General features: G+C 37.7%; 2 protein-coding genes across 3 annotated transcripts in view; both read right to left on the bottom strand.

The window, feature by feature from the left end:
• LOC105222201 (ubiquitin-conjugating enzyme E2 Q2) overlaps positions 1–7,262 on the bottom strand; it is a 29,116-nt gene extending 21,854 nt beyond the window's left edge. The window contains exon 1 of one of the 2 annotated variants that reach the window (XM_011199426.4): positions 5,809–7,262. In XM_011199426.4, coding sequence (XP_011197728.1) covers positions 5,809–5,970 — 162 coding nt within the window. In that variant the 5' untranslated portion in view covers positions 5,971–7,262. The remainder of the gene's footprint in view (positions 1–5,808) is intronic. The other variant, XM_011199425.4, reaches the window with a different exon arrangement.
• Positions 7,263–8,067: 805 nt separating this feature from the next.
• Positions 8,068–12,181, bottom strand: LOC105222202 (hypoxia up-regulated protein 1). Its single transcript, XM_049456154.1, has 3 exons — positions 12,024–12,181; positions 11,425–11,894; positions 8,068–11,320 (listed from the first exon to the last, which is right to left on the bottom strand). The coding sequence occupies exons 2-3, from the start codon at positions 11,814–11,816 to the stop codon at positions 8,839–8,841; spliced, it is 2,874 nt and encodes a 957-aa protein (XP_049312111.1). The 5' UTR covers positions 11,817–11,894; positions 12,024–12,181; the 3' UTR covers positions 8,068–8,838.
• Between the last annotated feature and the right edge of the window lie 14,823 nt (positions 12,182–27,004).

Here is a 27,004-nt window from a genome sequence, read left to right as displayed (position 1 = left end):
AAGTTATCTCCCACATTCTCGCCTTGATGATCAACATGCTCAGCATCAGTATTAGACTCCTCATGATCTTATAAATATTCATCACTACTAACGCTCGAAAAGTCTTTACCCTCATCAGAGGACTCCAAGGTATTAGCAATTGCATTGGAATCTATTGGTTTTGACATTGTTCGTCTGTACAAAAGTTATAAAAATATTAATTGATTTAAAATGTTGCCAATAAATGTGTGTTTAGAATCCTGACTGGAACATTTTAAGCCCAAAAAAATACTGATGGAACACAAACTTATACTTCCCAAAAATACAATAAAATATTAGTACCCACCAACTTCATAATATGTCAAGAACACTAGCACAACTAGTCAAGTTTCAGCCGATTTAGAATCAATAGAATTATGAAATACGCGTCCAACCATTTGCTCTATTTGGGCAAATGAACACGTGTTTACTATATAAAATACCATGAATGCAAAAAATATCGTTAAGAATAGTATAAGCTAGGAAACGGGACTAATTTAACCACTTATTTTCTACGCTAGGTATCTTTGAAAATACACCGGGACACATACATATGTATGTACGTCCCGTTCGGATCAAAAGGGTTAATAAAAATGATTGCGTTGTATATCATTTGTCTCAAACAACTCATAGTTTCAGCAATATTAGTTCAATTTTTGCCTTTTTTTGTGTTCAAATATTTTTTCAGAGTACAATCCACATTACTGCCCATTTTTAAAATATGTTAATTTTTTAACATAATATAGTTAAAACAGCGTATTTTTTGCACCATTGCTAGTTAATAATGAATATTTGTACAACTAACTAAAAGTGTGCCATTTATCAAATCTCGTTACTTCCGAGTGAAAGAGGTAACAACAAAAAAGAAAGCATGATAACGGCATACGCTTACCGTTATAAGTTGCAGAAGTCAAGCCATACACTAACGTGAAAAATTGTTACGATTTACTTAAGTACTTAATAAATCTGAAAACTTATTTTGAAAGCGTGTTATTTCTCTGTCCATGACTGTAGATGGTACTGCTAATATTAAATCCATATGAATTTTAGTCACCTTTGAAGACAGACAAATTGACAGCTATCAAGCTATCAGTTTATGAGATGTAGCATTTTAGATGAAGCTACTTATGTATATTATTTTCCAAAAAATGGGTTAAAAGAAATTTAGTGTGCACTGCTTTTTTCGAAAAAAATAATGTTAAAGCAAGGTTTGCGTTTATCAACATTTTTTGAACTCTGCACCAGGGAAATAAATCGTTGAAAAGTGTTTTGCTAAATTTGAACGAAGCGAAATGACCACCGAAGACGATGAAGGCAGTGGACAAACTTAAGTTAATACTCATCGATCCAAACGGGGTTAGATCGCCGAAAAAACAGCCCTTGGCCGGATAAAATCCGGGAGGCTTTTACCGACAAAAACATCAAAAGAGTCCCCAAAATAACTTCAGATGTGCGTAAAGTGAAATTGTTCGAGGGAGCTTCGACTCTAAAGATATTAAAAGAACGTATTGGAAATATATTGTAAATGAATAATTCTGAGGAGTGTTTAAAGCTTTAATAAATGGAATTTTTGCGTCGATATGTAACACTGAATTTAACATGGCTCCATCATTTCACACCGGGGCCAAATCAACAGTCAGTGAGTGGACTGCGCATGATGAACCGACACAACAGTCGGTTGGCAAAGTTATGGCATCAGTTTTAGGACTTGAAATAAATTCATCGACTTTCTTCTAAAGGGAAAATGCAGCATTATTGTAGCTCTTGAAGAACAATTGCGAAAAAACAGCTATATTTGAAGAAGAATAAAGTGCTGTTTCACCAAGACAACCGTGTCACCAATCAATGAACACACTATCAAAACTTCTTAAATTGGACCTCAATTTGTTTCTGCATCCATTGTATTCTCAAAATTTGGCCCCCTGTGACATTTTCATTTTTCAAAATCAAGAGAATGCTCGTTGTAAATAAACTTAGCAACAATGAAACAAAAACTGAGGCTATGTTACCCCACCGGTTATCTACTCATATGTGGTGAACAGATAATGTAAGCAATTTTTTAACACATCTAGTTATAATTATCACAAATATCTAAGCTTTATTGCGCTTTGTAAAGGTAGCTCGACTTTTTATTCTGTAATTGGTATTGGTTTAACTTATAGAAAGCCATTCAGTGGAATTAAGTCCAATAAGGTATTGATTGATCTCCTGTGAAGGTAATGTAATGTCATTCTAATTTAGTACAGCGCTCGTTCTGTGTTATTAGACCAATTTTTCATATTCTTTTGTCACATAGAAGAACTCCCTAAAGTTTAGTTGCGACAAAACACCTTGAACCCATTACTAACCTGCTAAGATTTTAATTTGGTACACCTAGATGTTTGTGGTTTTAGACCTGAGGTATTTAACTTCGCTTTCGCAATGACGGGACAGTCGAGAAAAATCGCATGGAGATAGAGTTACTGTTTCTGCGAGATATTTCCATGCTAATGATAGCAAAGCCGAAAACCCCATCCTTTTAACCTCTTTAACCTTACAATTTCTTTTTTTTGGTTAGATCGCCGAAAGGACTGCCCTTGGTCGGATAAAATCCGAGTCAATTCCGGTACTTAGAACCGGCAATCGTAGGAATTACAATTTCTCGATCTGTCTGGTTAGACTAGAACTAATATGGAATGCACGGTAGGTAAGAACAAGGTGCCTCTACTGCTACTTTAATAGCTTCTTCATCAAACTTCCGTAAGCTTATCCGTAAGAAAGCTCACTCCTTTCTTCTTCAGTGGGTCTCCCATTCCTAAACCTCTTTGCAGGTATGAGCAAGACTCGCCGACAGTGTAATCCCAGTATTTATGTTTTCAATATTTAACATTTTGTAATACGGTAACAATCCGACTATTTAAACAATATAATTTTATATAAAAGGTGAGATTATAAAAAAATTATATTTGCTTATTAGAAAATTTAAAAATTAGGTTGAAAATTAAATAAATAAACATTGTGTTAAAAATTTGGATTTTTTGGTTTGATTATAAAATTAGACCACGTACTTTTAACTATTTCGTCTGCAAATTTCGATGAAAAGAGTTGTGATATTAATTTTAAAGTAAAACGCAACTAATTTCCATTTTTATTTCTTGAAATACGAAAATTCTCTTTAGTCCAATATAATATGAGCTCAAACTGAATTAATAATATATGTAAATAAAATAATTCAATTTTAAGCTCCAACATTCCAAGATGTTGATGCTATAACTTGTTATTGCAATTCGCAAGGATCAAAGGGGGATATATTTTTAGATGTTGCAAAATCTTATTTCGGCCGTTATAAAAGTGAAAATAAGATACATTTTTTAAAAAAGTTAATTTTATTTAATTATGCGTTAAATGTGCGATGTACATATTTATTCGAAATTCTAATTTTGCTTCCGCACCTGTCTACTTTCTACTGGTATTGACGCCGTTGCTCGATCCAAACCTTTTTTGAGACTCTGCAAATTTCTGTTAGGTATTCGAGAGGCCTCTGGCCATAACTGTAATCCCGTGAATAAAAATATGACCTTCCAGACGGCTAATCTACAGCTGTAAGACCAGGAATTTTTTTGAAGACACTGTGATGGAGCAGAATCTTGCTGGAAAATTCAATGCTCGAAGAAAGTATTGTTTAACTCTTTAACTCCCCCTCCTAAAGCAAAAGTGAAAAGATGTAGAGTCTTTGAAGAGACTCCACACCAAACCATTACAGCAAGAGGATGATCTCAAGTTAAATCTTTGGAATAACAGAGTTTGAATTTTCGAAAGTTTTTGAATAGTTTCGATAATTAAAAATAGTTTTCACTACTAGCGAAAGTTGTTTATCTGTAAAAGTATACTTTCATGATCGCTCACTTCACTTTCATAAAGCAGTTCCGGCCCAAGAATTTTCTTTAGTTCATTCACACTTCAACACACATTTGCAATAGGTCCTGGGCTGTTCAATTTTCACAACGCCACAATTACCTGTATGGTCAAATGAACTACTAGGCAGGTTGTTTCCCAGTCTAATCAATTGTAGGGGGAAAGTTTTAGTATCTATACCGTCACGGGATTTCGGGAATAAAATCATTATGGTCGGATAGAGGAGATTCTCTAGACCAAAAATATAGTTATAGCCGCGGGAAACTTTTAGTTTTATTTTTCTACATAGTCTCTTTGTAACTCCACACACTTCTCCCAGCGATGCTCCCATCTCTGCAACCCTTCCAAATAGTACTTGGCGTCTTTGTCTGCAAAATACGAGTTCACGAAAGAGATTGCAGTTCGAACCGCAATTCGTGGATTTTCGCCATGGCGACTGTTGAGGTGTGAGATGGTGCGTTGTCTTGGTGGAACAAGACTTTCTTTTTTTGCAAATATGGCCGATTTTTCGAAATTTCTTCCTTTAGCTTGTCCAATAATGATGCGTAGTATGCTCCTGTTATAGTTTTTCCTTTTTCAAGATAGTCGATAAAATCGGCTGCCCCAAAAAACACTCGCCATCACTTTCCCAGCCGAATACACAGCTTTAGGTTTTTTTGGGGCCGGTTCCCCCTTTTCAATCCACTGTTTAGATTGGATTTTTGTTTCGGGCGTATATTGATGAATCCAAGTTTCGTCTACAGTTATCAATCGGCGCCAAAACTCGGTCTTATTGCCTCTAAACTGAGCCAACAGAGCGCTGGAAATATTCATACGCGCACGTTTGTGGTCTAGCGTAACCAAACGCGACACCCAACGCGCGGACAGCTTTCTCATGCCCAAATCTTGGTTTAATATGTGACAAACAGTTTCTTTTGACATCTTCATAATCTCAGTTATTTCCCTAACTTTAATCCGGCGGTCGTCTAGTACCAATTGATGAACTTTAGCGATGTTATCGTTAGTGGTTACAGTTTTTGGACGCCCAGGACGTTCATCATCTTCCAAGCTCCTGCGACCACGTTTAAATTCAGCTGCCCAAAATTTTACAGTGGTAAACGATGGTGCAGAGTCACCATACACAGAGTCCAACTCATCTTTGATTTGTGAAGGATATTGCCTTTCAAAAATAAAAATTTAATTACAGCTAGATATTCAATTTTTTCCATTTTGGGGAAATCATCGAAATAGACTCACAAAAACGACTGTCAAAAGATAATTGCGCAAGATAAATTTCTGAAATTTTGGCGAGTAGCTATTATAATATGCACAATTTGAAGTAGAAACTTTTTTTCAGATGGGCCGCTAGCTTCACGTTGAGGTCGGTTATTTATCGGACAGCCCTCGTATATGGTTATAGCCACGGGAAACTTTTAGTTTTCGAGATATTGGGGTATTATTTGTTTTCTTTATTTCTTTTGGTTCTTTTGTAAAATATGAACGTAAGGTAGCACTGATTATTAGTTAGAATGCAACCCTTTTGTTATTGTGGGAACAAAAATAAATGAACAAAAGCTAAATGTTGAATAAAAGTTATTTTTGCACTATTTAATATAAAATAAATGGTTAGTGAAGTGTTAGTGGATATAAAAGTTAAAAACATAACCATAAAATTCATTATAAATGGGAAAACACGCATTTTAAATAGTTGAATTTTTAAACTTTAAATGCAAATATCTCAAAAACTATAAATTAGCAACAACTATACATAATATATATTTTCTTAATCTAGAGGACCTCCTCTATAATTACATACCCATTTTAACCCCGATATCCGGCGATCCTATTCTAAAATTTACCCGTTTGAATTCACTTATGTTATCCAAATATATTCTTATATTGATGAACATTACTTACCGTAATATTTGCATGAATATCATATCGCTTCCCATTTTTGCCTATGAAGCGACATGTCAATTCGTCGACACTGGAATTCAGTATCTGAAAGCGCTCGTGGTTTTTGTTAAATATTTTTTCCAGTGTTTTTATTTCCAATTTTAATGTGTTCAAACAAGCCATCTCGAAACTGTCAGCGTCAGCTTGTGCACGTTTACCTCGTGTTGTGCAATTCAGTTGGATATACCAACTATAGACTTTGAAATACACCACTAAGGGGGGTGTCAGAGACACTCCTTTCCGCTAAAACTCTTCGTCTACTGTTTATTGGTGTTGTCTTGAATCTGGATGATGTTATTTCAGCTGATGCTGAAACTATAGACAGTTAGTCTGCTTTACTTTCATCGCTTTTAATTGGTATTTTTTAATTTAATGTTTGCTTTATATTTTCTTCTAAATTGTAAACGCACTGACTACTGATGCTGGGAAGCTCGTGTCTGTTCGCTTCTCGAGTATTACGCAGTGTACCTTTGACGATTCGATTTGCGCCGACGAAACGAAAGCACAAATCTGTTGCCAAATTCAAGCAAGAAGGAACGCAGCAGCGGGATCCACAGAAAATACGGGTGTAAAGGGCATTCAGGTACACTGCACTTTTTCACCAAAACCGTAACTGTCGTCACAAGCAACGTCAGCGTCAACCTTAGCGCTTGTATCTCTGTCGACTGCGCAGTAAGAGTCGTTCGAAATCGTTGTTTCAGGTAAAATTGGGGCGGATTTCACTTTTAAATGTATTTTTTCAATACTTTTCTATTCTAATCACATGAAAACACTAAAATTTACAAATATTTCACACTTTTAATAAATTATAAATTTTCCTCTTTTTCTACAATAATTTTTTTATATTCGCTTATAGTTCCATTTAGTAATTTTGATAATACAAGCACATTTGACTTTTTCTGGCCATAAAATTGTATGAAGCGAATTTAATAAAACAAGAACTCAAAATCGACCACCAGAGTACGAAAGTATAAGAAACGATAAACGACGACATGAAATGTACATTGTGACAAGGGAAAATTGCAATGAAGAAATCGAAGCGAATCGAAGGAAATTACTGAGCATTAACTTGGAATTGGCCACATTGGTCTACCAATCTCTTCACACTGCAATACCGCTTACGATGTCTCTTAACCAGACTCCCAACATCTATCCCTCACATCGTACGGGATCCTATTTCCATTGTTCATACACTTTTTATATATCTTTTATTTCTATATTTCTTCACTAATTGAAATTCAAAGTTCTATTATAATTAAATTAACATATTTTTCTGAAAAAGCTTTTCATAGTCAATTATTCACACACGCAAACAAAGTTTCTATTTATAAGAGCACATAAGATTCACAAAGCTGTGAAAATTAACCAAACCGAAAAATCACTTTCGCCAACAAATACAAGAAGCAAAGTGAAAGAAGGAAGACAAAAAATTACCAAAAGGAGAATACGGAGACGACAATTGCGACGCAACTTCGGCCTTACCATATTGAAGAATTCATATTTCCCTTTAAAAGAAAAACTACATTTGTTTTTTTGCCTTTTAAAGCTTATTTCTAAAAAAATTGTTTGAAATACATTATATTTTTATAATAATTTTAAACATGAAATATTTTTTTACTAGATCAATATGTTATATGATGTACTGTTCCTTATAATTAAATAAATTTTTCAGGGCTATGACTATGACCCACCATGTAGTTGCCCAACAGTTCTACCACAGATTTCTGTTAAAGTTTTTATGCGATGCTTAAGGTCGAATTGACAATTCTAAACGAAACTCTTATGTTCGAGCGATCGTTCATACCAAAGGTCTAATGAATACCATGGTGTGTACGAGTAGCTTTCGGTGCTACTTTTTCAATGGATTGACCTCCTAGGAAAGTCATGTTTCAATATTAATACGGCAACATTGATGAATTACTTTTTCATTGGTGATATTTTATGACTTTTTCAACAATGTTCCATAAAAGTAAGTAAAGCAGTGAATAACACCTGCAGTTTTATTAATTGTGACAATTCCATTATAAATAGTTTATAACATTATATGTAATTGAATGGTGACTTAAAAATTATATTAACATGTCTTAATTAAACTGTTAATTATCACGAAACTTTATTTAATTTTTGAATTAATATACAATATAATTTTTAAACTTTCTGATAGGGTTACCACTGCGAAAAACTTTTAAATTCCGCCCAAATTATTTCAAAAGCTGAAAATTTTTAATTAGAAAAATTAAGATCTATTTTGCTTTTGAAAATATTAAATACATAATAAATTCGGTAATAAGTATATATTGAAAGTGTTTTCTATAATTGGGAAATACAATCCGTCACTATTGACCTGGAAGCTTTTCAAACCCAAGTATGAAATTGAACTTTTAATATTTAAGTATATATTTTAAGACCTATCAATTCAATTAAAATTGCAGATTTATATTTTTGTATGTACACACATTTTTAAATTTGTTGCTATAAACATATAATTCAAAATAAATTATTGTAATTCAAATTACAGAATGGTCTAAAAGTATTCATAATTATCCAGACATATATTTTTCTCTTTCTGAACATTAATTTTATAATAACTTAGTAGAAGCATAGCACGTACAATGTCTATTGGAAAATATAAAAATTAAACTAAATGTGCTTTTTATGTTTTATAGTGCACAGACCCTTTTTGCATATAAAATAGCACAGATAACTATCTTTTAATGTTATCTGTAGTGACAGGTGAGTTTAAGACATTTAATATACATTTTAGAAATAAGTAAACAATCTAGCTTAGTTGTAGAGATACGTCCATTTTGACATTTTAAACGGATTTGGGGTGGAATGGAAAATGCTTACATTGTTTTCTTTATAATAAATTGTAAAGTGCTGTATACTAAAAAGTTGTTGAGTTTGATGCAGTCATTCACTTAGCACTATTAGACCTGCAATTGGTCTCTATATATATGAACTATCACATACTGTTCAGCTCTTAAACTCTTACAAATCGGAGCGCGGAGTGTGTTCTTCCGCATTTGGCGGTTTTTCTGTTGTCTTATCTTCCTTATCTTCGGTCTGATCTACTTTCTCATTTGCTATGTTTTCAGATTCAGGTTCTTCCTCTTTTGTTTGTTCTTCATTATTGGCACCAGACGTACTCTCTCCTTCACCATTTTTCTCGTTGGTTTCAGTTTTGTTGTCCTTTTTAGTTTTTTTAGTTGGCTTTACTTTCGGCTTCCAGATTTTTAGTTTGTTAACCATATATTTTACCTCGCGGTCAAGTAGTGACATTTTATCGGTAATGTCTTTAACTGTCAAGCGAACTTCATCATGGCGTTGTAGTTGTTGTTGAGCCTTGTTTTCAGTCTTCTTCCAGTCACTGGTTTCGCCTATCACTTTGCTGAGTGTTTCGATTTCGACTTGTGTGAATACATCTTTCTCAGGATTTGATTCTTTGGTTAAATTTTTAGCACTGTCAAGAAATTTCTTTGCGCCATCAATCATACTATCCAGTGCCTTCAATGCTTCTGGACGTTCTGAGTGTTCCCAATGACGTGAAAAGAAGACATTTGTAAGTTTTTTCAACTCTTTTAAACGTTCTTCATACATTTCCGGAGTGGGATTTTCATGATCCTCATAAAGCCAATCGGATATTGTTGAGCACAATTCAAGAATTTTTTCTTTTTCTTCTGACGAAGCACAAGAAGCATACTCTTCTTCGTCTAATTTTTGTTGTATTTCAATTACATGTGATTCAAGAGCATTCAAAGCCGACTCTAAGCGGTTGCGGATGGATTCAGCAGCATTTATCGACGACAATTTTTCAACAGATTTTTCATATGAATCACCTGTTAGGGGGATGGTGACGAGTTGTGTTATTTTATGTTCCACAGGCTCTTTAATCGTAACTAATTTAATAGTAGCATTTTTAACACTTTTGTCTTTTTCGTCATCTGATTTAGTTTCCTCAGTTTTATTGGCGCTTTGAGAATCTTTTTCATCCTTCTTCTCGGCTGTTTCACCTTTAGTGTTTTTAGGATCTAGCTTTTCAGCATCTTCGCCCTCACTATTTTCGGTGTCTTTTGCATCATCTTTTGAGAAAAGTTTGCTTATGGTGCTGCCAAGCTTAGCTAATGTTCCTTCGTCTTCCTTTTGTTTTTCATAAACATATTCCACACCAGCACAATGAAATATGCCTGAATCATCTAAGGTAAAGTAAGCCTTAATACCCTTAGATTCAATTACATCATTTTGGTGTTTCTCAATCAGTTCCTTCACTTTTTGCAATTCCACGCGAGATATGTTCAATGAACCAATATAGGAAATTTCTTGGGCAGATAAATGACTTAAGTCGCCATAATGAACATTAAAGTCAAAGTCTTCGGTGTGCTTGTTGAAAGTAATAACTTTTTTCTGCGGATAAGAGTTCATTTGGCTAAAGAGTACACGCTTTACTTGGCGCACTGCACTGCCATCACCAGGATCGCGTTCGAAAGTAACTTGAATGGGGAATATAACAGCGTCCTTTACAATGAATTTTTTTACTTTGAATCCAGTAGCCAAATCTGCTGCTTTGTATACTGCTCCCATAGTTGCGGCCTCGTCAGCATTCAAGCTCTTACCCAAATCTTGTTTAATGGCTTGCTTTAGGATTTCTTGAACTTTAGGTACACGTGTACCACCACCAAAAATTATTACTTGAGAAATAGTATCCAAAGAAAGTCCTGACGCGGAGAGAGCTTGTTCAAGTGGTTTCACAACTCTTGGCCATAAATCTGCACCGAGTTCCTCTAATTTTTCACGAGTTACTTGCAGTTTAAAATCTAGATCTTCTAGTAAATTCTCTATTTGAGCAAAATGATCATTATTCGCTGAAAGAACATTCTTAACACGACCCGCCTCTTTGAATAGTTTGGCAAGTGCACGTGGGCTAGTTGTTACATCAGTCTCTGTTTTCTTCATGGCATTGAATTCAGCAGCTAAATAGTCACGAAGACGAAGTTGAAGCTCTAGTCCACCCAAAGTGCGATCGTAACCCACACCTAACACCTGTATAACCGGATTCGTTTCTTTTGTTACTTTGTCCTTCATTAACTGATAACTGACCACGGCTGCCGATGTTTTGTATGCCCCCATGTCATAGAAAATGAAGTATTGCGCAGTCTCATTAATTTCTGCCCGGTGAAATACTCCATAGTTAAGGGCTACTGCAGTATAGTCATTAATTAGTTGCAAAACTTTTAGATTAGCCAATTCAGCAGCAGTCAGGAAAGCTTCACGTTCTGCCTGTCCAAAATACCCGGGAACCGTAAGAACGCATTCGGTTATAACCTGAGAAGTGGATTCCTGTGCGAACTCCTTAGCTTTAACAAGTATTTGCGCAATTAGCTCTTCAACAGAAAATTGCTCCGTATCACTTTTTCTAAAAATTACTGTGTTGCGCTCGGGATCCCCAATAATTTCATAATAAGGGAAACGTTTCCTATAAATTTATAATATTAATAGAAATATTAAAAATATAATTCATTGTAAACTTTTAATATAATATCCATAATTTTTAATTACTTTACTACGTAATTTACCCACCTGTACAAATCAACAATTGGATTGTCTATTGTCTTGCCTAACAAATCGAGTAAATAGCCATAAGCTGCAGCCGGTTCACGTATGCCGACAGTCATACCATCTTCACCAAATGTGCGCATACCATCACGAAATGCTAATAAAGCGGGTGTTTTACGTTTCGATTCTTTATTAAGCGCTATTTCCATTGGTACGCCGGCAGAAACTACACCAACTTTCATCCATTCTGTTCCTAGATCAACAGACATTACAGCCGCAGCATTGATGCCAGATATGTGGCTGCTAGCCAATACCAGCAGGCAGGCGGTTAAAAATAAGTGTTTAATATATGTTAATGACGTGGTACTCCGATGTCGGTTTGCAGTATCATTTTTGATACTTGTGTCGGCTAACATGTTGACTTCTTGCCGGTGCTTACGTATACTTAGTAGGAAAAATTCTGTATATTCTTAAGTTCTCCACCAGCTGGCTAACTATCTCGTTGATTCACGTTAATTTACAATAAGTATTTTTTCGGCAGGAGGCAGGAAATAAAAAACATGTAAGGTTAGATTAAAATATTAAAAAACGAGAAAATATTTAATTTATTTTATTAAAGCTACCTTTTATTTTTTTTTTATTAAAATATTCAATACTGAAAATCTCGAATAAGGAAATTTACATCAATAAATCCTAGAACTTTCACAACTTTTATACCAACTGATATCTACGAGCAAAATGACAGCGGCTAAAATATCTGACGTGTTCCAAAGCAGTTTTATTTTCAGCTGAGTTTACCGCTTTCTATAAACGCAGAGTTGCTATCGTTCTTCTTTAATCAGATAAGAGAGTTTATTTGGCAATATGGGTTTTCACAATAAAATTGTTCATTTCAGTTTGGGTTTATTAGGTCGGGTAGTATTCAACAATTTTCTTTTATTATAAAAAAAATATTTGAGAAATAACTTTGAAAATTTATAATATTCGGGACAACTTTAGTATACCATCCCACGTTCTCAGGGTTAAAAGTGGTAAGATTGGATAGGGCTGAAGCTCCAGATTAGCAGCCGCCAACTTATAGTTTTCGGGATATTTGCATATAAAGTTGAAAATTTTGAAAATTTTATTTTAAAAATTCTTGATTTCTAGTATTGTTTTCTTTCATATTAAAATTTCATTGAAGTGAAGGGTATTAGTATGACCACAACGAAATTGTGTACATGCAAAATGGACATCTGTGTTGTCTTGTGTACATGTTGGCCATTGTTATTTCGCTGCCTTCTTACAAATGTTCGTGGAGAAGGATTCATGACGCCATTTACAGTTCACTGTCGTGCTGCCATGTCGTGTCGCTCTCTATGTGTTCAGCACTTTAAGGCCTAACTATAATGTGAATAAGCTAGCTTAAGCCAGCGTAAGCAACTGTCCGAATACACACAAATTGTATGTTGCAACTATAATGTGCTTAACATCAAGTTTCGTTAAGTTTTGTCAAACGTCATTTGCTTAAGCAAAATGCGAAACTGATCGCATGTTCCGTACGGAATCAGCTGTTTTCTCTTTTTGTCAACAGATACATCGTTTTGAATTTGAAGATGGAGAACGACGAATGTTTTATACAAAATTTAATGGAAAATATTGAAAAAGGAAATGTTTTTACGACAAACAATATGCCTTTTCTTTCAATCGGGTGTATATAAAAAAATCTATATGATCAGTCCTCTTCATTTCTAGGAATCGTACAAAAAAACTATCCTACTTTCTCTTCCTGTTTATTTCCCTCACTGAACATGACCGAACTCTATTTTTTAATTTCACTAATTTCTGTCAATATGCGTATTCCTTCTAAAACAGAAGTAAGCATTTTAATTGTTTTTAAATATTTTAATATTCTGTTCATTTTTGCAAAATGCAAACTAAACAAAACCAAAACACAAGTTGTTTTTGACACTTTCTTCTTATGCATTTAAGCACATTATAGTCATTCAAAAGTCTACTCTCCATTCGTTATGCATTTGACAGGCTTTTCGTTCATTTTTTGACAGTAACATACGGCAGCTTATGCATATTATAGTTAGACCTTTACACCTCACTACAAGTTGTCAAATAATAAGTGTTGCCATATCCAAACGATTGAAAACAATACAAAATAAATAAAAAAAAAACTCAAACGCTGGAAACAAATACCATCTGAAAGAAATTTTCCATTGTAATAAAAAAAAAGGTTTAGGGCTTATAACTAAGTATGTTTTATTGCATCTAATAATTTCACAAAGGGATCATAATGATTATTCGCTATATTCTTTCTCTAATCATACTCATATATTAAATTAGAAAAATCTTCACAATTATTGTAATTGTTTTTGTAAAAAAAAAACGTTTCATTACGCGCCTCTAGAACTCGTTGCTTTGAGTGTGGGTTCCGTTTTCTGCGATGAGCGGATTATCCGAGTCGCTGTGATTAACCCGTCGGTGCTCATACCCGTGATTGGACAGACAGTTGTACGCCTTCCAACAAGCGGTACTTATAACACTACTTTTTGCCACGCGCTTCTCTATCAAAGGTATGAGCACCTCACTCTGCCGGGACTTACCTCCAGCCTAAAGTCGTCACTACCATCCTCAACCATCCCATAATAATGTTTTTGTTATTACCTTTGCTGAATTTCCACTTTCAAAATTTGCTCTCATCTATTTGAACAGCTTTACCAGCTCTACGGCAAAGTAGTACGGCTTCGCGGCAGTAATTATACCAGTCACATATAGTAGCGCAAGATAAAACTGGTTCACTGATAAAACTTTTCTTCCTCACTTACACATGCGACCAATGGGATGCATACGCATACATTAAATAAAACACTTGAGGAAGTGGTATTTTTACGTTGTCGAACCAGGTATCGCTTGACCTTGCCAACGCATTTCGGTTCCGACAACCACCTTTCCGGCATCGGAAGACCCCAACTGTGCCATTGTTATTTAATGATAGCGTCGTTGGCTTTAAGCTCATTTGTTCGCCTTATCACACCTCGGCTGGTTGACGGTTCGATACAATGTATTTTAATACCTTAAGTAATATTTTTATCAATTTAAAACTAATATTAACTTAAACATTAGTCCATTTGCGTCCGACTTCTTTCTGCATTGGCAGTCTTAGGCCGCGCTTAAAAAAAATAGCTCTGGCCGATCCAACAGGTCTTTTTTGAGTAAAACTCCTTCTTGCGATGGCGGCATTCGGCCGAGCTTCAAAAAAATAGCCCTTGCCGATCAAAAATGATGATATGTCAAGAAAAGGGGTAATGATATATGTATTTGGGGTATAAACCTATTTTTTATTCATTTTTATTCGTTTGATAAATGTGTAATTATGGCAACACTTATTATTATCTCTCAACACGGAGCACTTTTGTTATTGTGCAAATGTCACAGGCTGACATATCGGGCGAATAAGGCGGCTGTTGCAACACGGCGATCCCGAGGCCGCTGAGGGTGGTGTGGCACGGCGCGTTGTCGTGATGAAGGAACCAGTTACGAGCGATGTCTGGGCGCACCCTGTTGACTCGTTTTCGCAATCTTTCGAGTACTTGGCAATAATAGACTTGATTCATAGTTTTCCCCGGTGGAACGAATTTTTCGTGGACGGCTATCAAAAAAGGCAATAATCATCGTTTTCATCGGAGGGCGCGCTGAGACAACCACTGTGAGCTTTGGCGTTTGGTTTCCGGTTCTAAGATCACTATCACCGTACAATTTTAGCATACGTTTCCGAAGCTGTTTCGCCCAATCTGGCGCAAAATTTTATCTCGACGCGTTGCTCTTGATTTCGTTTTTCCATTTTGGTGACGAGCACTACAAACACTCGTCTACTCAACTTGACACAGCAGGCGAACTAAACAAGCTAGAGCGATGGTACATATATCAATGGAGAGGGGAGAGATGCCGGAAGAAGAGAAAGGGAATTTAAAGGTCGCAGGTTTACCACAAGCGCGGAAATAAAATCAGTCTCATTACTTAATTGTCAAACCTTGTATACAGGCTGAGGGCAAAATTCCGATTTCTATGGCGCCGCAAACAGAAGGTACCGTTGGAAAGAGGAAGTCCTCCTGATTAAAAAATATACGCTTAGTTTATGAGATCTTCGACTTCAAAGTTCAAAAATTACCACAATTCCACAAGCTATTTGCGTTCTTTTTTTAAATAGGCTGCCTACCTCGCAACGGTACGATGGACTACAACACGTGAGGCATGTGATAGATACCGACAGTTGAAGAGAGAAGCGAGACGCATTTGCAAACAAAAAAAGAGAGACGGAGCCGAAATTCGTGTGTACAAAGAGCTTGACAAGCTGGCCGAAAGGGGTAATGCTCGAAAATTCTACGAACAAATGCGGCGGCTTACAGAAGGTTTCAAGACCGGAGCATACTCCTGTAGAACCCCCAAAGGTGATCTAGTCACCGATGCTCAGAGAATACTTAAATTATGGAGGGAACACTTTTCCAGCCTCCTGAATGGCAGTGAACGTACAACGCCAAAAGAAGACGAAGACGATGGAGCAGACGTTTCATTGCCCGACCATGAAGAAGTTCGAATAGCAATTACCCGCCTGAAGAACAACAAAGCGGCGGGGGACGATGGATTGCCGGCCGAGCTTTTCAAACACGTCGGCGAAGAACTGATGAGAAACATGCATCAGCTTCTTTGTAAAATATGGTCGGACGAAAGCATGCCTAACGATTGGAATTTAAGTGTGCTCTGCCCAATCCACAAAAAAGAAGGACCCCACAATATGCGCCAAATACCGTGGGTTAAGCCTCCTCAATATCACATATGCGATTCTATAGAGCGTATTGTGTAAAAGATTAAACCCACCGGCAACAAACTGTTTGCACCTTATCAGTGTGGCTTTAGACCTGGCATATCGTCAACCGACCAGATATTCACCATGCGCCAAATCTTGGAAAAATACCCGAGAAAGGAGAATCGGCACACACCACCTCTTCGTCGATATAAAAACTGCTTTCGTCAGCACGAAAATTGATATATTGATATCATCGGCCTTAACACCCGCCGCCGTTAGTTCTGCTTTCTCCAGACTGAACAAAGATGCAAAACAGATGGGTCTGACAGTGAAAGAGGGCAAGACGAAATATCTCCTGTCATCAAACAAATAGTCGTCGCACTCGGAACTAAACTCGCGCGTCACTGTTGACAGTCATAATTTCGAAGTTGTGGATAATTTCATCTATCTTGAAAGCAGCATTAACACCACCAACAATGTCAGCCAGGTAATTCAACGCAGGATAACTCTTGCCATCAGGTGCTACTTTGGACTGAGCAGCCAATTGAGAAGTAAAGTCTTCTCTCGACGAACAAAAACCAAACTCTACAAGTCATTCATTATTGCCGTCTTGCTATGTGGTGCAGATACATGGACGATGACAACAACTGATGAGTTGACGTTGCAAGTTTTCGAGAGGAAAGTTCTGCGAAAGGTTTACGGTCCTTTGCGAGTTGGCGACGGCGAATATCGCATTCGATGGAACGATGAGTTGTTTGAGATATATGACGACATTGACATAACTCAGCGAATTAAGAGAGAGCGGCTGCGCTGGCTAGGTCATGTCGGACTTATGGACGAAAACACTCCTGCTCTGAAAGTTTTCGACGCAGTACCCGCAGAGAAAGGCAGAGGAAGAGGAGGACCTCCACTCCGTTGGAATTAGAAGGACCTTGCTTCGCTTGGAATCTCCAATTGGAGCCACATAACAAAAAGCAGATACTAGTGGCGCGCTGTTGTTAACTCGGCTACAACCGCGTAAGCGGTGTCTATGCCTTCGCTGACAGCTTTCCAATTATCCGTCGACTGACACATGAGTGTCGTTAAATTATCGACCGTAAAACTACTACCAAGTATGGTTTTTAGTTTTTCCCTTGTATTAGAAAATCGAGGGCAATAAAATAATACATGTTCAGAGTTTTCTATATGCTAATGTCATTGTGGGATCTGAAAAGCTAGCTTCTAAAGCACCCATGTCCACTAAGTATTTGGGTCAGTTGAAAGGCCAAGTCCCCTTGTCGTCTGTCTATCCACGAGTGGATATCCGGTATAAGTCGGTACTTCTCGTAGTGCGTCAATAGTGAATCTCTTTTTTGTAAAATCGTATTGCCTCTCTGATAATCCGCCGGCTTTCCGGATTGCTAACTCCAAGCGGTTTCTTATTATATTTTCGTACACTTTACCCATTATATCGAGCATACACAGCGGTCGGTACGATTAAGGTCCTTCAGGTGGTTTCTTTGGTTTTGGGAGTAGCACCAACCGCTGTACTTTTCACGCGACATGGAACACCTCCTCCTTTATGCACGCGTTGTACATTTTAGCGAATAGTTAAGTTTTGAGATTATAGCTTCCTTCAGGGCTCTGTTTGGTATGCCATCCCATCCAGGCGCTTTAGTGTTTTTGAGTTTTTTTGCTTTGGCCAATAGCTCTTCTTCCGTGACTAACGGGGGTGAAACTGCAGCTTCGTTTCGTCACTTAGCATAGAAAATCCGGTCGTGTCTCGGGAACACGCTTTAGCTGCTGCATATTTTTAAATCTCGACATACAGATTTTGATCCCCAAAGGTCAATGTTTGTTTCCCCACAGAGCTTCTCAAAACATGACTTTTTGCTCCGTGTCTCAATTCCGTTGGCTGGCGAATTTAATTGTGTCATTGAATGCCCATATATGCGCACATACATTTCGTACACGTGCATACGGTAACAAATGCAAGAGCAATAACAACAACAGCAATTTATTTCTATAAAGAAAGGGTTATTACAAATATGCAATGATCAGCAAGATCAACTTACCGCAGTGTCTCAGCCTATCTCTTCGGCGTTCGGAAATTGAGTGATTTATAATCGGAGTTCCAACAGTATGGACACCGAAAACGAACGTCGGGAGGAAAGGACACTGCGATATTTCACAATAATGTGCTTAAACTAATAATTCACAGTGATCCTTAAACTATTAAAACTATTAACTATAAATTCGTTACAAATAATCGCCGTTTTGTTACACTCCGGGTAATTGCCGACTTTAGGAGCTTCTTGTGACTTATATATTTTTCTCTAAGGCGATTTTCGCTCTTATCTCTCCGGTTACGCTGTAGACGCCGTCTAGTTGAGTGACAAAGCTTTTTCAGCGTGGAAATTTCCTCATTCCACCAGTATACAGGCCGCCGCTTGTTGTAATGTGATGTTCTACACATTGTTGCATCACATGCTGCGACCAGATTCTTTCGTAGTGATGTACTCCAGACTAGCTCAAACAAGTCTGAGTCGAACTCCTGTTGCTTCCACCTTCGCTTTTGGGAAGTATTTCTGCTAAGAAGTTCGAGCTCTCGAGAATACGAGATTTGTGCTATAATTGTCATATGATCGCGGTTTATGTATATGTTTGACACCGCCCCCTTAAGGCTCCTCTGCTATAAAGGCTTCAAAAGGCTCTCCCCCTCAATGGTTTGTACATCTGCTGCCCCATGCACTTGACCAAGCATTAAAATCACACGCTATTATAATCGGTCTTAAAACGAAAACTTCGAATTCGGTGATTGCTGCGCTGGGACGAGGATAGCAACTTACAAAATATATCCCCTGTATATTCGTCCATGTGAAGCAGTTATGAGCTTCTCTGGAGCAGGTCTTAAAGGGTTTTCCCTTGCAAGACCATGGTGCTTTGCTAGATTTGTCTGCATTCCATGTGCTTTCCGGACGCTGGGAGTATTAGTACGGTGACATCAATGTTCTCTTCTATGATTGTCTGTTTTAACAAATCCTGAGCTGCTCCGCAATGGTTAACGTTTAGCTGTGGTATCCTCATTTACTTAGAGACTTCATCATCTTCTTCATCAAATGTCCCGCGGTTCCACAACGAGTGAATTGAGAAGATCTGTCTGTCAAACTGCAGCAGTTACGCACTATGTAGCCGCCTCTCAGTTGAGACCGTTAAGAATATTGTTAAAATTTACTTTTATTAAAAAAAATTAGAGAGTCCGTGAATATGTGAAAAAAGATGTTAATGAATGATGATTGTAGCCGCTTAGTAATAGTTATCAAGTAGAGTCGGTATTAAAACGAAACGGGAGTAATTTTGACTGAGACAGATATGGTAATCCTAACAAGAGCTAAGTTGCCACTTTTGCCCTTTTAATCTGTGCTTTATGGTTTTGCGGGATTGACACTTTTCCCTTTTAGAAGAACATCAGAAATTATTCAATTTATGATTTTTTGCTCTTGCCATCGTCGCGAAAGGACGCATGTAAGCAAAGGTATGCTCTGGGAGATGTAATGGTGTTTGCTTTTATGAATGAAGCGAGCCTGTTAAAAGTGCGCTTGTGGTCATGTTTGTCAAAAAGTCAATATGTCGACGCACTGACGCGACCACAAAGTATCACAACATTGTGTTGTTGGTAGAAAATCCGAGCAGTGCCGAAAGAAACTAACAATCGCCGATTATCACCGCTTCCCTTGCCGCTCGAACAGCTTCGCCCGGCACGGCAAAATATTTTAGAATTGACAAATATTATAAGTCGGATACGTTCCCGCTTTTGTCACTCTCTTCTGTGACAGAAGAGTTTGCGGGGTTTTCAGTTTTCCATTCTAGAAGCAACATCAGAAAGCTGTATCGTCGCCTCAGGAGCAGCACTCCCACCCGTGACAGATCGGGGTGTCGGTTTCGACGTCCCTTTACTTCCCCTCTTCACCTTTCCGTCAGTGTTCGTTGTTTTTTCGGTGTCCATGCAAATAGGGTCCCCACTCAGAGCTGCTATCCGTCTCCCGGAAAGGTAGTCGCCTTTAATGGTCCTAAGGTAGTCTCAGTAACGAGGCCAAGGCGAGGGTTGACGCACGCCCTATGAGGCGTTCTGAGCTGACCAGAGCAAAGAAAAGATTGTCTCAACTTAACTCCAATTTAACGGCAGTGGTGAAACTCCTTTATCTTGTCCGAGTTAGCCAGTCACTGCATCGAATTCCAATAATGTATTGGATTGCTGGCCATATCTCATCTATCCCGCCCGAATTGTATTTCTTAAAGGAGTTTATTGCCCAACGTACCGATCTGTAGCTGATTATCTTTTTATCTAACGTCCATGTATCGGTTGTTGGGATTTGACCTTCCCTTTGTCTTTTTGAGATACTTGTTGCGGATCTCTGAAAGTGTATCTTGAGCACAATAATCGCTTGTTCTTTTTCATTCGTTGTGTATTTGTTGTCTCCTGGCTTTAAAGCCAGGGTCTTCTAGATGCTTCTGGTATCGATGATATATTTTCACGGAAGCTTCTGAAGTTAGAACCAGAGAACATATATCATAGAGAAGGTTCACGGTGCGGTCCTTTTTTCGATATTTCATTTACAATATTTCATTTGCGGTTTTGGATGAGCGTGTTTCACCACAGAAAATTAACAGCGTATTTCACCACACTTAACATCAGAGGCACGAAAATAGCAGATTTGAGTTCTTTCAGTAAATTTGTCCACACACAACTTTGTATGTAAATATGTATGTACATTTCACGGACAACCAATGGCCGAAGCTCATGTTTTGCCAAAGAGTCAATGTGTCGAAGGACTGACGCGACGACAAAGCATTGTGTTGTTGGTAGAAAACCCGAGCTGTGCCGAAAACACAAACAAACGAACGCTGATTGTCACCGCTTCCCTTGCCGCTGTAACAGCTTCGCCAACGAATATATGTTGATGACAAGAGCTATGTTGCCACTTTTGTCACTTTATTCTATGCTTTGCGGGTTTGCGGTTGGCACTTTTCCCTTCTAAAAGAAACATCAGAAATGGTTCAATTTATGATTTTTAGCGTTTGCCATCGTCGCGAAAGATAAGTTAACGTCACCAATAGCTAACAGCACTTTTGTTTAAAGTAAACAATAAGTATATAATTTCATTATTAAACGAATGTGTCAAACATGTTATTGACACATCGTCAATTAGGAAGCGGGCATCAACTATAACTTATGGCACGCTTTAGGTAGAATTAGACAGCACATCATCTAACACCTAAGCTTTGCACTTCTTAGAATGTAAGATGAAACTTTGTAACTAGGCTCGGGAAGATGTGACGGTGGCTGTCTTTATGAATGAAGCGAGTTTGTCTGTTGGAAGTGCGCTTGAGTTCGTGAATGAAAATATTGTTGTGTGTTTTTCTACAAATTTGGGCATCGACTATTTGCTGTAATATTGACTTATGACACTGCTGATGCTATTTGAGATGATTGTTGTCTTTGTAGAAGTAGTTTTCTAGGGTGACATATTTACATGTGTACGCATATGTGTGCAATATCATACACACTTATGCACATATAGAGCAGTACCCGCACATTATATTACTGATAAACGATAATATCTTGATATGAATTGTACTTCCATACATACACTGGTCGGCATATATATTTTGTCATAGCATTCATTTGACCTTTAGACTCTTGAACTAAGTACCGGTGCATTATTAGAACCGAAAATGATGATGAAAGAGAAGTGCAAATTAATAACTGTAAATATGCGAAATATTTCGTCAATTGTCTTTTGTTTTTTCGTTCTGCTGATAAGAATGCCGGCAAGCAACGATTTTTGCAGCGGCATATATATTTTGTCATTGCGTGATTTAGTTGTTTCTAGGCAAGCTGAAAGTGTGGTTCAAGAATATTATTACAAGTTTTCATTAACATTGCATAAAGTTGATCTTTTAATATTTAAAATGGTTAAAACATCTGAGCTGAGCACCAAAGTAAGATCAGAAATTGTGATCAAATACAACTTGGGTTTTTCCGTAATAAACATCGCTAGGGAATATAATTTGTCTCGTCAGACCATTTACTATCAAATCAATAAATATAAAAAATGTAACGATGTCATCAATGTTCGGCGTAAAGGCAGAAATCGAAAGACAGGAGCTGATGCCGACCGTCTTATCGTCCGTGCTTTTAAGAAGGACTCTCTAAAAACACCAAAGGCTGTGTCCTTGGAATGGAATGAGACTGCATCCACTTCCATAAGTGAGAGAACAATACGCAGGCGTTTGATTGAAGCAGATATGAAAACATATATTGCAAAGCCAATACCTTTTATCACCCCAAAAAATAGACTAAAGCGTTTGGAGTTCGCGAAAAGGTACATCACCAAGTCCCCTTCATTTTGGCGTAAAATTCTGTGGACGGATGAGAGTAGTTTTGAATTCCACGCATCTCAAAAGAAAGTTTTTGTAAGAATTAACAAGAATTATCGTAAAAAAATTGCTCCTGTGTGTCAAAGAGTAAGCCATGGGGCGCAGTTTCATACAATGGTGTGGGAGACTTGGTTCCCATAGACGGATCCATGAACCAGAACCGATATTTAGAAACCTTAAACAATTATGCACTTCCTTCCGGCGACAGATTAATAGGAAAAGAATTTATTCTCCAACAGGACAATGCTCCATGCCATAAGGCGAGATTAATTACTAGGTTTTTAAGAGATGTTGGGGTGGAAACCCTCGATTGGCCACCACAAAGTCCTGACTTAAACATTATTGAAAATGTGTGGTCACTAATAAAGCGAAATAGAAGCACTGATCTGACTAGGACAAAACCAGAAACCATCACTGAGGTCGCAATGAATTGGAAAGAGATTCCTTTGAAATACCTCCAAACCTTGGTCGATTCCGTCCAGAATCGCCTCCAAAAGGTCATAGACACCAAAGGAGGTTATATTTTTTATTAATTTCCAGTTTAAAATAGATTTATAAAACAAAATAGTGAATTAAGATAAAAAAAAATGTTTGTCAAAATACTTATGCCACCCATGAAAGTACTTTGTTTTTAGTTTTAATTAAATAAAAAATCTAAATCAATGTTAAACATGAAAAATTGTTATATTTATAATTTAATATATTGTAACTAAATGAACTATGTACAATCCATAAATATTTTTCTCTTTAAAATAAATAAAATTTCAAACCGAAACTGAGGCATCGCCATGTCAAAATATATATGCCGACCAGTGTATGTAAGTAAAAGGCCAACATACGTCTGTAATAGCAATACATTTTTTTTAGCATAATTTTCATTGAATGCTCAGTTCTTTTCACAAGCTACTGTTAAAATTTCTCCTTCTGAGCTAGCTGTGGTGAAACACGCTCATCGCATTTTGTTAGTTATTGACAGTTCACACGCTTGTCCGTAGTTGGACCTTCTCTATAATTTACATACGTGCTCTACGCGCTGCTCAAATGTACATAAATATGTGCGTATGACATTGCCCCACAAATAATGCATACACAAACCTACATTTGTATTTTTTTTTATGGCGAGATGTAAAAAATCATCAAAAGGCACTGATGCTTACTTACAACAGTAGTGTGGGACTTTAACCCACTAAGAAAACATATCAGTAAACGACTCATAGCTTTGATGAATTGCCCTGTGGAAGTACCGATTAAGTATTACATCGCAGAGCAAGCTAAGCCTATTGACTAAAACGTCTCAGGGATTTTCGAACTGGTTTTAGCTGTTAGTCTTCGCTGCTCTTGAATAACCTTAGCAGCATGTGTGGCACTATTTTATCTGGCTTTATTCTTTCGGAAATTTCCGTTTCTCCTTTCTTCCTCATATTTTGGGCAATAGAAAAAGATATGATCGGCATTCTCTTTTCCATAACCACAAGATGAGCATATTTCTACCTCATCATGGCCATATTTGTGGATGTATTCCCTAAAACAGCCATGACCACTTAATAACTCCGTCAAGTAAAAATCAACGTCGCCATGCTTTTTACTAACCCAGGTTTCCACATTTTCAATTTGGGCGTTGAATCCCATAAATTGCCATTATTTTAGACTCTGCTGTCTTTCTTCCTCGCGCTCTCTAGCTGTTAGAGGCTTGCCGTTATTTTTGCTTTTACTGTACACTCTCTTTAACTCTATGCCTGAAATCACTCCTGCGGCTTCGTGAGACACTGTACGGAAGGCGCTGGCAACTGTAAGTGCACTTAACCAAAATAAGGATGGTTTCGCATACGGTTTTTGCTTTAGCGCAATAGCCCACACTGGTGCTGCATACATGACTATTGACTGAGTCACTTTTGTCAATAATAGTTTTCGGCTCTGACTTGGTCCGCCTGTATTAGCCATTATTCGACTTAAAGCCGTGTTAACTCGCGCCGCCTTTTCGCAAGCTTTCTCTATGTTTGTCTTGTAGTTCATCCTCGCATCAATTATTACGCCTAAGTATTTTAGGAAAGACTGTAACGTTATTTTATGTCCGTCCATATCCAAGGTGACGACTTCCACTTTCTTCCTGCTATATACTCGTATGAGCACTGCTTCAGTTTTTTTGTCCTGCCAGTTGAAGCTTCGCTGTTGTTAGCCATCTCTTTCTTTTTTGTGCAATACTTTTGCCACGATTGTCACCGCTATATCATTCGCATACCCTATTATTTTCATTTCCTTCAGTGTTTGAAGTCGATCGATTCCATCATAAAGGATGTTCCACAGGAGTGGGCCTAGCACCGATCCCTGTGGTATTCCACCAGTAACCTCATACCGCTTTACCCCTTCATCCGTGTCATACAGCAGTACTCGGATCGAGAGATAGCTACTTATGATACGTTGGCGTTTTAAGGGCTTCTAGTGCTTTCATTATGTGAGCCCAACTAGTGGAGTTGAATGCATTTTTAATATCCAGTGTGACAACGGCACAATCTTTTTTGGAGCCGTACATCCACCTTTGTCTGCAATTTCAGTAACTTTTTTGATAGCGTCAATTGTCGAACGTCTTCTGCGAAAGCCGAACTGCTTGTCAGAAAAGCCCTTTACTTCTTCAAGGTGTTTTTCTAGCCGATCACTTATTATCCATGGGGGGTTTTTTCCTATAGTATCGATCATGCAGAGGGGCCTGCATGAACTTAGGTCTCCTGGCGGCTTGTTTGGTTTGGGTAGCAGAACCAAATGCTGTATTTTCCATTTATTCGGGAAAACTCCATCCCTCAGGCACTTATTGAAGAAGTCCGTAAAATATTTGGGTTTGAATTTGATGGCAGTTTTTAAAGCCCCATTTGGAATGCAATCCAAACCAGGTGGTTTTGCGTTACCAAATATTCCGATGCTTTCATGACTTTAATGTCATCCACTGGCAAAAAAACTGAAGGCTCTAAGCTATTTGGGGGTAGTGCTCCCACTGTTTGCATTTGTTGCTTTGGAAACAGAGTCTCTGCTACCTCCTTAAGTAGTATAGGGCAGGTCGACATTTGTCCTTTTTCATTACCGTTTTATACGCTCCATCCCATGGATTTTCTGCCGCTTTATCGCAGAGTTCTTTAAAGCACACAGCTTTGCTTTTCTTGATTGCTGTCTAAGTTCTTTCCTTCTTGTTTTAAACGTTTCGCGTAGTCGCTCAAATTCCAAGGTTCCTCTACTTCTTTGGTATTTCCGCCGGATTTTGTTGCAGTTACTTTTTAAAACAGCAATTTCGCCATTCCACCAATATACTGGCTTTCGGCGGTGGTTGTATTTTTTCCTTAATCAATAATTTTGCTTGTTTATTCGCTTAATTTCTCGTCCATCATTATTTTAAATAAGCCCCAAGGCCCAGGCGTTGAAATCTCCTGCAATTCGTTTCGGAGTTGTTGTTTGGGCATCTCTAACAAGTTCGTCAAGAATTTTTTCGTACGCTTCTAGCGATTAACTTAGTGACAAGTAGCAACTATAGATGTGAGTACCACAAACTTTTGCTTTGGCATAGAACGGTCGGCCAGTCAGTGTTCTATCTTGCACCGCTTTACCGCCGCAGACCCATATTGCCACTTTACCTGTGCTATCTGAGACCCATGTTCCTGCCTTTAGACTTTTGTATTGCTCGCAGATTATTGCAACATCTTCATACACTGTTTGTTTTAGCAGTTCTTGCGCTGCTTCGCAGTGGTTTAAATTAACTTGGAGGATTTTCATTTCCTATTGCTGCTTGCTGCTAGGTAAACTGAGCATCTTTTACTGCCGATTTGATGGTTTCGACCTTAAATTGATTTTGCAGGATACACAAAATGGTTCCTTCACACATGCTTTAGCAAAATGTCCTTTTCCCTTTTCTCCACACTTCATGGAGCATTTGTTTCGATCTTTCGGGTTTGTGCACTCGCCTGCTATGTGGACATATTCGAGGCATCTATAGCATTTTTTAAGGTTCGCAGTTTCCCGTATTCTGCACACAACCCAGCCAATCTTGATTTTTCCTGCGTTCTGGAAGGCTTAAAAATGCTGTTTGTGTTCCTTCGTACGCTTTTCTAATATTTCTAATAGAACTCTTCTCTACATTGAGTTCTTTTAGCTGCGACCGAATTGCTTGAACTACATCGTCCTTTGTAGTAACATCGTCTAAGTCCCGAATTTCTATTAGTTTCTCGTGCGTTAAAACTTTTATTTCCAACTTGTTTGCTTTGTTTTTATTGCTTCTCTCCCAAGTCAGCTCGGTGAGAGAAGGAGTATATTCCTTTCTTCGTTCCGAGGCCCTTTTGTTGGTGGAGTGATGGCAGATTCCTTAGTTTGTCCAGTATGGACGCTTCTCGTTTGTCTTTCTTCTTGTAT

This window comes from Bactrocera dorsalis, chromosome 4 (genome assembly GCF_023373825.1).
Source record: "Bactrocera dorsalis isolate Fly_Bdor chromosome 4, ASM2337382v1, whole genome shotgun sequence".
Taxonomy (NCBI): domain Eukaryota; kingdom Metazoa; phylum Arthropoda; class Insecta; order Diptera; family Tephritidae; genus Bactrocera; species Bactrocera dorsalis.
Note: the sequence above shows the minus strand (reverse complement) of the source record. Positions and strands in the feature narration are given on the sequence as shown.